The sequence below is a fragment of the Taudactylus pleione genome, unplaced genomic scaffold (genome assembly GCF_031769625.1).
Source record: "Taudactylus pleione unplaced genomic scaffold, aTauple2 ptg000093l, whole genome shotgun sequence".
NCBI lineage: Eukaryota > Metazoa > Chordata > Amphibia > Anura > Myobatrachidae > Taudactylus > Taudactylus pleione.
In genome coordinates, this window is record NW_028284495.1 from 24,338,110 (window position 1) to 24,351,437 (window position 13,328).

General features: G+C 41.5%; 1 protein-coding gene across 2 annotated transcripts in view; it reads right to left on the reverse strand.

The window, feature by feature from the left end:
- Positions 1-2,760: 2,760 nt before the first annotated feature.
- Positions 2,761-13,328, reverse strand: part of RBBP8 (RB binding protein 8, endonuclease) — an 87,002-nt gene continuing 76,434 nt past the window's right edge. For both annotated transcript variants that reach the window (XM_088469616.1, XM_088469615.1), the window contains exons 18-19: positions 3,461-3,602; positions 2,761-3,294 (exon numbers count right to left, since the gene is read on the reverse strand). In XM_088469616.1, coding sequence (XP_088325742.1) covers positions 3,197-3,294; positions 3,461-3,602 — 240 coding nt within the window. In that variant the 3' untranslated portion in view covers positions 2,761-3,196. The remainder of the gene's footprint in view (positions 3,295-3,460; positions 3,603-13,328) is intronic.

Here is a 13,328-nt window from a genome sequence, read left to right on the forward strand (position 1 = left end):
TTTGGTATGTCTTATCTATGACCTGCTTTTAATCAGCTTTATGTTGCATGGACCGAAATGGCACCCTTCGGGTACGTGTTAGTATATCCATATTGGTCTTAAGCTGGTTGTATATCTTTGCTACATACATGTTTTATTTTCTCATACCCATTTAGTTTTATTGTCAGTGTGGTCTTTATAGTGTCTTAAGTCACATTTTATATCTGCGAACACTACTGTGCTATACTTTTTTTATTTTGTGTGGGTGAATTCAAAGAAAAATTTAAATAAAAAAATTACTTGATTTAAAAACAATGTTTAATTTCTCTTTTTTTCACATTAGGGAAAACTTTATTTTCAAAATAGAAGAGGTATGAATGATTGCCTACTGGGAAATCAAACAAGAAAGCCCAGCCATTTGAGGTGGTTTTCATTTAAACATTTTACCTTGATAAACAATGTAGTCATGTGAGAACCGCACAGACTCTGACCTTGCAGACAGAATAGAGTGCCTAAAGTATTATTCATTTTTCCATGCATCTTTGTCTCCCTCTGTTGGATATGCTACTTACTGCAAGTACGGATAATTCTACACACATGTAAAGTTGCACCTGTACTGGATGTAAGTGATGGGTGCCAGTGATTATAGATGAAAACTTATACACAAGATTGAACATAAAAAAATCATTGTTTTTTTGTTTATATAATAATAAATAAATTCATTATTTACTGCTTACTTCTGGTGGAAAATTGTTATTAAAGTTATTTGAAATGTATCATCTACTTTTGGAGTTCAAAACCATAAAGCAGAAGGAAATAAAAATAATATAAACTATACACATTTAAGATTTTCTCAATGCGTGTATGTCATTCAAACGCTTGTAAGACTTTCTTCGTAGTGGTGTTTAAATCAGGGAAAAGCCGCAATATGATACACAGAAAACTGGTATGGCACAATGGAGGGACTATTTTCCATCTTTAAATACAGAAATATTATTACGATCATTTGAAATTATCTGTTAAATTGGTACCTGCAGCATCCTATACAGAATTATTCCTGAATATACAGGTTGAGTCTCCCATATCCAAATATTCCGAAATACGGAATATTTTTAGCATAACCGAGATAGTGAAACTTTTGATTTTTGATGGATAAATCTACACAAACTTTATTAAGGTACACAATTATTAAAAATAAAGTATAAAATTACCTATAGGCTGTGTGTATGAGGTGTATATGAAACAAATGAATTTCATGTATGTACACAAACTTTGAGCCGCAAAATTATTGAAAATATTGTATAAAATTACATTCAGGCTGTGTGTATAAGGTGTAGAGGAATCATAAATGCTTTCTGTGTTTAGATTTGGGCCCTATTCCTAAGACATTTCAATATGGTATGCAATTATTCCAAAATACGGAATATTCCGATATCCAAAATACCCTTGGTCCCAAGCATTTTGGATATGGGAGACTCAACCTGTACTACACAGGACATATCTATCTCCCCATTGCAGGTATATCATGGGGATCTTAGAGGACCCATCGTGCCTTAGGTGTGGAGCACATAGGGCTGAATTGATGCACTGCCTATGGGGATGCCCAATAATACGGAGGTTTTGGGCTCTTAGGGAACTATGTAAATCGACACTTGGTAAATTGCCTGCCCATGACACCTGAATGGGCAATATTTGGCATAACACCTGCAGGTACTAGAATGGCACAGGGGGTTTCGGAAATTAATAATTATATCAGCTGTAGCGAAAAAATTTATCCTACAAGCGTGGATACAACCCACAGTTCCCACACTTTACCTATTCTTAGGAAAACTTTTTAATGTATTTCGAATGGAATGGTTGGAAGCCTCGATACAGAAAGAAAGATTTACAGAGAAATTTCTCGAGAGATGGGAAAGCTACATAGACACATTGGCCCTCATTCAGACCCGGTTGCGAGCGCTGAGCGCTCGCAACCGGGTCGATGTTTAGGCCCTGCGAATGTGCAGCGCAAGCCCCGAGCGAGAGAGAAATTATCTCGCTCCGGAGCGCTCTACAAAAGGGGCGGCTGTCGATGTTGATCGACAGCTCGCCCCGTTTTGTAGGCGTGGCGGGGTGTGGTTTCATAAAGGGAGGCGTTACTTAAGGAACGCCTGGCGTTTTGTGGGTGGCCGCACTGACATCAGCAGTGATGTCAGTGGGGAGCTTCCTGCTCGAACAGAGCAGGAAGCTCCCTGGGGGCTTGCGGTTGCCGAGACCCAACCTTAGGGTCTCGTTGCATGCCCCAATGGTCGCGATGGTCTAAAGCTGTGGGTGGTAACCCACAGCTTAGCTAGCGACCAGGAGGCCGCACTAGAAAATTCAAGCGGCTGCCCTCATTCAGAGCGAGCGGTCGCTTCTTGCGACCGCCTCTGAATGAGGGCCATTGTCTCAGACACTAAAAAAAGAACAGATTTGGAAATGTTTTAGAAATACGCTTTGGTAGGAAACACGAGTTTGTGAGCAAGACCCCCCCGATATCCCTTAGCACTGTTTAGTTTATGGCTGGGAAATGATAGTTGCGGACTCGCACCATTTTATTTGTACTCTCCTTTGGATACACCATTGTAAAACGTTACTGACTTATTTTATTTGTATACTGACCTATTGTTAATAATATGTAATCTACTGCACCCACAAATGAATGTGCTTATTTTATTTTGCATATCTGTCATGCTTCAATAAAGAAAATGAAAAAAAATAAGGGAAAGGCCAACAAAGAAACCCCTAAATAATATAATTCACATTTTTATTTATTACAGATAATGTGTATTACATCTATAAGCCTTAAGTTATCCAGTGCAAAACACAGCACCCTACTCATTAATTAAGGTGCTAAAGTACAGAATGTCCACATATAAAAGTAGTAATATACAAATTAAATATCACTGTAGATATTCCAATAAGACACAGATAAAACCTCAGTTTATTTTCTTCATAAACTGGTGTGCAAGGCATGAAATCAGGTGACGGCAGAAGGGAAGCTTTACTGGCTGTCTCCTACATGCCCCACTGTGTGCAGAGCAGCAAGGTAGTTTAGTTTCCAGGATAGGTTTCCTAGATAGCTAATGAGCTACATAACCATATACAGCAAGAGAGAAATTATAGTTAAAAAAAAAAAAAAAAATACAAATAAAGGTCTGCAATAAAATATATTCTGCAAGAAGAGAAATGGGCAGTGCTATATCTTCTGTTCCTTGCCTTTAGTGGAAAATATGGCATTGTAGGGTTGTCTTCTCCGTGGTCGATGACAGGGCGATAGCTCCTCTTTTATGTAACCTTTGGTAGAGACGCAATGGATTGGTTATTCATTTAGCTTTTGATATATGATAAATAAATTGGTATGACTCTAAATAGTTATTAAAACTGATCACTTTAAGTAAATGTAATTAGCTTGATTCTACTGTAGTTATGTTGGCTTTACGTCTTCAGAATAATCTCTTACCTCTCTCTTTACAGGTCTGAGTAGAAGGAAAGCCCACTTCCCAGAAGTTTTCTGGTGTACTGGGTGGAATGTAGCGGTAGCGATGGCGGGAGCAGGCTGCCAGTTTCTTGGCTCTCTCTTCTTCTGGAAGGTCAGCATAGTACTGATAATGTTGATCATATAAGCTCAGTTAGTCAGGTTCAGATAGGAAATCATCAACATTAAACTTTTTTTTTTTTTTGTATATGTAGCACTGACCGTGTGCTACCACTAGTGGGAGTACCATTTCTAAAGAGACTTTGCAGGTTTTATCATTATATAATGTGAATACCTTGTAAGAGTAGTTTGTACCAAAATCAATCACCAATAAATGAGTGATTACTGTTAATTCAATTTCCTTGAAATACTGCATGACAGCCATAATGTATATGTTAATGTTTTAGTCAGCGGAGAAGATAAACACTGGAAGGTATATAGTGTGACTTGCCTTCCCCTGGTGTGTCTTTTAGATGCTTCCCAAGCTGTCCTATAAAACACACAAGCATAGAAATGGGAATATCTGGCTCACAAATGTGGGAAGAAATAATTTCCTTGCTGCTTTGCATATATCGCCTACTGTGGCCTGAGCCTTGTGTAACCAACTCCTTGTAGAATGCACTTTTAGGACTTCTGGCACCCTGTGTCTGTTTCCCGTATTAACCTGCGCAAGGACATCCTTGATCCATCTTGCAGGATAATGTCTTGGAGCCAGCAAGTAATTAACAAGGTATATTGATAAAAGATAGTAATAACTAGCGCCCTAGACAGCGGCTCAGTCCCACCCCCAGTAACACCAATCCTAAATGACAACCAATATTAGGAATGAAGCCATCCACAAGCGCAGTCTTCTCTACACAATATCAGACCATGCCTAGTCCAACTTCCTTTGCTCTTTCTTACATGACCACTGGAGATATTCCTTCTTTCATGGGTACTCTCTCCATTTTAGGAGCCTCACACTCCTATGACATAGATAGCACTCACCGAATGTAAATAAATAACGTTCCCTGAAAGGTTTGATATTCAGGTCATGCACTCTTCCAAATACAAGGGCTTCTCACTCTGATACCCAACACACAGAATAGGAGTCACCTCTACACCCCTTGCATCGTTCACCTAAATGTGTCTTTGGGAATGTAGCTGACCAGGGGTATCTTATCAATTCACCAATAGAACATTATTTTTGCAGTTGGTGGTAAAATAATATTTTATTTCAGAAAAATGCAGATACAAACAAACAACAAGCAATAACTGAACAGCATACTGGCTCTCCAATGGGCCCAAGGCAAAACCACTTTACATATACCCAAGAAACCAAAGTGTTTAGGCCAGGATGGAAAACAGGCCAAATGGAAATCACCAGACAGTCAGCATATCGCAGTCCCCAACCATCGTGTTTCAGACCAATGTCCTTCCTCAGGATGTGATGTGGACTGCACAGGAAATCCTATTTATACCCTTCCATATACCTCTATCAAGGTTCAAAAGTTACCCTATAATCATCCAACAAACATAGAATACCCTCTGCCAAACCTCAATATATAAATATGTAAAATACTTAAATATAATTAAAATATTAGAAACACACAATTTAAAAAAAAATCACAAACGGGCACTAAGGACATATCTAAAATCCAGAACTCCCATTCCCTTATGTAATAATTAATGTCCATTTGCCATTCCCAAAGAAACACTTTGGTGTACGTTGCAAGGGGTGTAGAGGCGAGTCTTATTTTGTGTGTCAGGGATCAGAGTGAGAAGCCCATGTATTTGGAAGTGTGTATGACAGTGGTTCCTAAACTGGGTGACGTGGGGCAGTTGTAGGGGTGCCTCAGGTTGGTGTTCCAGTATCAAATCAAATTATTTATGGTCCATGTGATGGCAAAACCAGTACTGGTAGCTACTAATTACAGTATAAAATATGTGGGCAAGCAGAAGAACAACCCTGTGCACCACAACATAACTGAACCTAGGAATGACAGGTAAGTGCAATTTACTTATTTTAATAATTTTGGCAGAAACTTTTGGCCTAGGGGTGCAGTGAAAAAAAATTCTGCTACTATAGGGCGCCATGATTCAAAAAAGTTTGGGAACCACTGGTGTATGACCTGAATATCAAAGAAAGCTTTCATGAAACATTATTTATTTACATTCGGTGAGTGCTATCTATGTCATAGGAGTGGGGCTCATAATGTGGACAGAGTGCCTATGAAAGAAGGAATATTTCCGGTGGTCACATAAGAAAGAGCAACGGAAGTTGGACTAGGCATAGTCTGATATTGTGTAGAGAAGACTGCACTGCTTGTGGACAGCTACATTTCCAATAAATGTAATTAATAGAGATGTGCGGTTCGGTTTTACTCGAATTTACTTTCATATGTCCAATTCTCATAAACAGCATCATATTGGCACCCGGCTCTCACGTGTTTTGGATAGCCAATAAGATAAATCCGAACTTGCGCTAATTTGGCGATAAGAACCGAAGAAAACTGAACCCGCACATCTCTAGTAAATAACAAGGCCCACGGGAATGACAAGAAATCTTTCTGAATTCCTTCGGTCATAAGAGGTAAAATGAAATAACCTGACAAAATCCAAGGTATGTAATTGCTTTTTCTGACTGAGGAAGCCGCTGATAGTTTGTGGAGGTGGGGAAACGCGTATTACCACTTTTATTGCTTGCAAGATACCAGCTGGACTTGTGCCCACAGATCTGAGAGCTACTGCAGGATAAAAGCATGGTGAAAACATCTCCAGATATGGCTGCCTAAGAGGAATTCACAAAAGCCGTAAGGATACATTCATTTCAAATACTGCATACTCTGATACCAAGGATGTGGTAAAAGCTGATTTTAAAGTTACATTTATATTAATCTCTTGGCCATGATGGACTGTTAACCTATAAAAGCTAATATTGGGAACATAAGCTTACTTTTAACATCAAAATGATTGCTACACATATTCAAAAGTTGCTGAGTGCTTATCCCTAAGGAGACCTGGATCACAGCTAATACTATATGCCTGCCAATTGCTGCACTTTTGATATCATTATATTTACATGTTGCTGGGTGCTTGTCTTAAAGGAGATCTGAACTGCTGCATACATATGTATGTATATATATATATATAAATATATATATATATATAGTGCACCTTTAATACCATTGTGTGGGCTGCACATGCTGTTGAACACCTGTTCTAAAGGAGACTTGAACTGCTGCTTACATTATAGATATATGCTGCACTTATAACAGCACTGTGGGCCTGATTCAGAGCCGCTCGTAAGCTGCCGCTCGTTCGCTCCGAGCGATGTTCGCACATCTGCGCATGCGTCGTAATGCGCATGCGCCAACCAGTCATTGCGGTCGGAAATCGTGTGTTCGCAAAATTGCGAGTGCCTGCTAATTTGAGTGACAGGATGAGGCGTTTGTGGGTGGTAACAGGAGAAGGTGCTTGAAAACGGGGAGTGGAGATCCGAACGCAGGCGTGCCAAACGGTCAAAACGGGCGTTTTAAGGGTGTGCATAATTAACAGAGCAGCGTCATCGGCCACGTCACTTGGTTGTCTCTTAGCCTGAACTGTTCGCATGATTGCGGTAAGAAAATCCAACCACAAGCACTGCGAGCAGTTCAGACGCCTTTCGATGTACTCGATTAATCTAATAAATAGTGGAGATGACGTAGGATGCGAACGGCCAGGGGGAGTTTTTACAAAATAGCGAGCGCATATTTTGTTCGCTCACTCAGACATAGAGGAGTCAACAGACCGCAAAAAGCGAGCGCTCTATTTAAATATCCGGCCCCTTTTTCTGAACGAGCGAGCGAAAATAGCGTCCGGCTCTGAAGCAGGCCCTGTGTCTGCTGCACACACTGCTGAGTACTTTTCCTACAGATAATCTGAATTGCTGCTAACACTATATATTATGCTACACTTTTGATATCATTGTGTCTGCTGTACATGCGGCTGAGTACCTGTCTTAAAGGGGACTTGCACTGCTACTAATACTATATATGCTACACCTTTTATATCAATTTGTCTGTTGCATATGCTGCTGAGTACCTACCTCAAAGAGGACTTGAACTGCTGCTAATATTTTACGTTTGCCAGCCGCTGCACTTTTAACACTGTTATTATTGAGTGTTTATGCCAAAGGAGTTCTGAATTGCAGCAATTTTTTTTATTTTGTATTCATTCTTTTTTTTTTTTTTCAGTAGAACAACAAGAGAATAAGTGTATTATATATACTTTGTTTTACATCTTAAAAGCTATAAATGGTATAAAAACATTGTGTGTAATAAGTAAGGGGGTGTCCAGTAAGTTTACATATAGAGATAATTTAACATATGGCTCTATTTGAACACCCAAATGGCCTAAATTTAATTTATTTTCATTGCTATAATTTATTGCATTTTTGTTGTTTTGATGATTGGTGTAGGTTGCCAGCTGATGTCTCGGAAGTAATTCATTAAGTGATTTTTAAAAGAAAATAAATACATATATTAACATGTTTGCCAGCGCTTTCTTATTTCTTTTTTGGTATATACATTTTTCTGTAGTTGGCTGATTGATACGGTAAGTGGAAAGTACATTGCGTAAGAAGGTAGGGTTAGGCAGAAACATCACCTTGTCATTACCAGTAATCAAATACCGCAGGGCATGTATTCCTCCCACTCCATGGGCTCATATGATAGCTACCAGCATTAACACATTAGCCACTTGAAGGGTATACTCTATGCAAAGTCTCAAAGGGAACAGACCTTGAAGCATCCAGTACTAGATTAGAGAATAAAGGAACTGTACAATGGTAGACACAGGATCAGCTAGGTTATGTTTGCACAATAGCATGAATGTCTTCCAAATCTTATAGTAATTAGAGGAAGAATTTTGTTTTTGCAACAGCTCCATGTCCTCAAACGATAAGACATCTCAATTTGGATCAATAATCCATCATTAGTGCAGAAGACCATGGTGCCAGAGGTCAACAGCGTTCAAGAAGCATTCCCCAACCCACGGCAAACTACAGACAACAAGGCCGGATCAGAAGAAATACGATGATCTATTTTTCTTCTTGATCTTCTGTGGGCGATGAGAGGTAAAGGAGGGAACAAAGCAAAAATCACCAAGAAGGTGCTTACCTAAAACTGGGTCACTTTGCCTTTTTGGGGATGGGCTCACGCTCCATTTGCAAAAGCCCTCCAGGAATATTGCCGACCCAGCAGGGCAGAGTGTGACTCTGAACAGACATCATATATGTGCACTAGCAGCATTCCAGTGCAGGGCCAGAAAAGGAGGCTCAATTCTCCAGCCTCGCATTTGCTACTGAAAGTAGAGCAGGGAACCGCCTCCATTCCCTACTTGCACTCGCGGAGATGTGTTGCACCCAGAGGAAAGAGGAATTACACTATACACCTTATTGAGGTGCTTCCTTTTCTGATCTATATTCAGCTAAGCACTTAACCTATATACATTAAGGCTACCATGGAGTTTCATAAAATAGAATTTTAACCTGGCCACATTCTGTTGGCCGTTACAGGATGCAAGGTTTAACAGAAATAGAACTGACAACCAGTGTGTTCACTATAAAATAATTGCATTGCCCATTAAAGTCAACAAGCTTTCCTCTTTGTTAAGGACTAGGACAGTGGTTCCCAAACTTTTTTGAACCACGGCGCCCTAGTGTATCAGCATTGTTTTCTCTGCACCCCTAAGCCAAAAGTTTGTTATTGAGAAATTCAGTAAAAATTTAGTAAAGTAGTAAAGTGAAGCACATTGTGCTTTTACCTGCCATACTTAGGCTCAGTTATGTGGTGGTGGACAGGTTTGCACTTCTGTTTGTCCACATATTTACATTACATTGACCATAAATAATTTGATTTGGTGCTGTACCACCCAACCTGGGGCACCCCTGCAAGTCTCCCGAGGTACACCAGTGTACCACGGCGCACAGTTTGGGTAACACTGGACTATGCATTCATTTAAAAAAACAGCGATACAAGTCTATGAAACACAAAGTCATTTTTGAAAGAATCACAGAAAACACACAGATGTGTCATGTACAACAACCAACACCAACTACACAAAGTTCTGGTATGCTAAACACAGATTTGATATACTGTAGGATTTATTTTAATTAATTTCATATACACTTGCCAAGTAGCCCATTACAAGATATTATATAGATTCATATTCATTCTAAAATTAGCATACCATGTAATCTTAACGGATGTGACATGTATTACCGGTGGGCGCATGGCCGGCGGTTCAATTCCCGACAGCGGCTACCCGGCAGCGCTGGAAATCCCGATCGTCCTAAAGGTAAGTATCAACTAACCTAACCCCCCTAACCCTCCTTAGGGGTGCCTAACCCTAACCTCCCCCCCGCTTCCTAACCCTAAGTCTCCCGGGGGGGATGCCTAACCCTAAGTCCCTCGGGGGGTGCCCAACCCTCCCGCCCCCTAGCCTATCCCTAACCCCCTGCGCGGCTGTCCGCTGTGGCGCACGGCATCCGCCCGATCGGGATGCTGGGCGCCGGTCTCCAGACGTCAGGCAAATTACAGGCGTCTACATTTAGACGCCTATCATTTGTCCCTAGTCGGGATAAAGCAGTCTGGAAGCCAGCGGTCGGCATTTACACCGTCGGGTTCCAGACTACATCCCATCTAAACAATAGACACCTCTACAGCAATCTGATGCAAATGCACTTCGTTCCAGCTATTTATTTTGCTACATACATAAAGTGGTGAAATTCTGATACACATACCACATTTTGTGGGACTCTAATGAAAATGCAAGTAACTGGGCAGAAAAGCTTACTAGAAAGCTACTACTACTATATAATACAATGAATAGAACAGAGATAGATAACGGGACGAAATCCTGCGCACAGGTATTGTTTTTACATTTTGGTAGACTTTCATTAATATACAAAAGTATATTAAAGACTTTAGAATTAATTCCTCCAATTTCCGCACTGTGTACATTTATGTATGTGTATCAAATCCTCCTTTGGTCAAATGTCCATGTAACCCATTTGCTGACAGAGGTGTGATTTTGAGCCGCATATGGTAGGGGTGGAACAATGGAAAGTTGAGGTAGGGGCCCAGCAATGGCACTGTAGCCTCACGTGCCCCCCACTCTTTCTCAGCATGTGTGCTCTGCATATGCGACTATTGTGCATTCACTGCTCAGAAGGCAAAAGATTAATTTATATTTTCATAGCCTACTAGCAATTTGAATTTCTTATCTGTCTTGGAAGAAAGTCATTCTTTCACTAATTTCCGTAATGAAGTTACCTTGGGGAAAAATTATTTTTTATTCTAAATATTTACATAAATGGTCTCCTTCTGGCTTAAGTTTGCCCACCACTTCTGCAATTATATCAACATGCATTTTATTTTAAATCAATCTCCACTAATAAGTCTTCTATGCATGAAATCTCACCAATCCTAGACATCCCTCCCTCATTTCTTTACCCTGAGGAGCCAACACTTTATTAAACATGCATTATTTCATAGAGAAGCCTCATTATTACAGCACCCGGTTTTACAAATATGGAATAAGAATTAAATGTCAGTTTCTCAAATTGTGGTTGGCTCATGCGCTATAAAAATTGCTTACTTACCAGTCAAATAAACCATTTATATAGTAGACAAAGTAAGAAAAAAATAAGAGTTATGGTATAACATACCTTTGTTAACTCTTTTTCTTCGAGGTCCATGGGGTCCACAGCCATTACGTTGGGGGGGGGGGGGGGGGGGGGTATGAATCCCGGTCACCAAACAGTTAATACAAACGAGCTCTCTGCTCCCAGGATGCACCGGGTTTCCTCCTCATATACCCCACCCCCTGCCTCAGGTAGCCAGTTCGTTACCAAGCTCAAGCAGGCAGAGACAAAGGGTAAGAAAGAAAAAGACCCACACTCACGTGTCCAGACTCTCAAGAGTAGAACTACGGAAAAAACCTCCCCCAGAACTACAGGTGCGTCTGGGTGGGTGTCCTGTGGACCCCATGGACCTCGAAGAAAAAAAAGAGTTGACAAAGGTATGTTATACCATAACTCTTATTTTCTTCTTCGGGGTCCATGGGGTCCACAGCCATTACGTTGGGGATATCCCAAAGAACTAACCCTACGGGTGGGGATGCTCCTGACTCTCGGAAGAGAGGAGAATCCTACGCCCGAAGGAGGCATCCTGAGAGGCAAAAGTGTCAAAGGCATAAAATTTGACAAAGGTATGGATGGAAGACCATGTGGTTGCTTTGCATAATTGCTCAGCAGAAGCACCCCGGCGGGCCGCCCATGATGGATCTACCGCCCTAGTAGAATGTGCCGTCACTGAATCCGGCACCCGCATACCAGCCTGTGTATAAGCCAATGAAATTGCCATGCGAATCCATCTGGCCAGTGTCTGTTTACTGGCTGGCCAGCCACACTTATGACAACCATAAAGCACAAAAAGTGAAATCGGACTTACATCATTTGCTCGTGCGTTTAACATAAATTCTTAACGCACGGACCACATCCAGGGAAGCCTCACCCTGTCAGAGACTTGTGCCCTGAAATGCTGGAACTACTATTTCTTCATTAATATGAAATTTAGACACCAATTTTGGAAGGTAACCCTCCCTAGTACGTAGCACTGCTCTATCTTGATGAAATACCAAGAACGGCTCCCGGAAGGAAAGTGCAGCTAAATCCGACACTACGTGCAGAGGCCATAGCAAGGAGGAATACAGTCTTTGCTGTTAGCCACTTGATGTCTATTGAATTTAAAGGCTCGAACGGAGGAGCCTGTAAAACCTTCAGAACTAGAGTCAAGTCCCGCGGAACAACCGGGGAAACGAAGGGAGGCTGAATCCTCAACACCCCCTGAGAAAAGGTCTTTATATCCGGCCTCAGAGCAATTTTATGTTGAAACCAGACTGAAAGAGCTGACACCTGTACACTTAAAGAGGCCAGGCGAGCCCTTATTCCAGACCGTTTTGAAGAAAATCAAGCACTCTGGATATCAGGAACTTCTGTGGATCATACCCTTTCAGTTCACACCACTGAAAGAAAGTATGCCAAACCCTATAGTATATACGGGCTGAGGATGGTTTCCGTGCCTTCAACATCATCCGTATAACACTCGGAAAACCCCTTCTTCCTCAAGACGGAGGCCTCAAGAGCCATGCCGTCAGCGATAGCCGATGAAGATCCGGGTACAAGCAGGGACCCTGTAGCAACAGATCCGGTCTCAATGGCAGAGGCCATGGAGTGTCTATGGAGAGAGACTGTAGATCTGTGAACCAGTGCCGTCTTGGCCATGCCGGAGCTATTAATATGACGGTGCTGCCCTCTTGTTTGATCTTTCTGACGACTCTGGGCAGAAGAGCAAACGGGGGAAACAGATATACCAGCTTTTAACGCCACTTTACTGTCAGTGCGTGTACAAACTCGGCTCTCGGATCTCTTGTCCAGGATCCGTACCTGGGAACTTTGTTGTTCCTTCTTGATGCCATCAGATCTATTTCTGGTAGACCCCACCCATCCACAAGGTTCCGAAAAACCTGTGGATGTAGGGCCCACTCCCCTGCATTTATCTCTTGCAGACTGAGAAAATCGGCCTCCCAATTCAGGATTCCTGGAATGAACACGGCAGATATCGTGGGCAGATGAGTCTCTGCCCATACCAGGATCTTTGATACTTCTGCCAAGGCAGCCCAACTCCTTGTGCCCCCTTGATGATTTAGGTAGGCGACCGCGGTGCGATTGTCCGACTGTATCTGCACCGACCTGCCATTTAAGATTTCCTGAGCCTGCACTAAAGCTTTGAATATAGCTCTTCTGAAGGTGGCCACCATCGACCCAGGA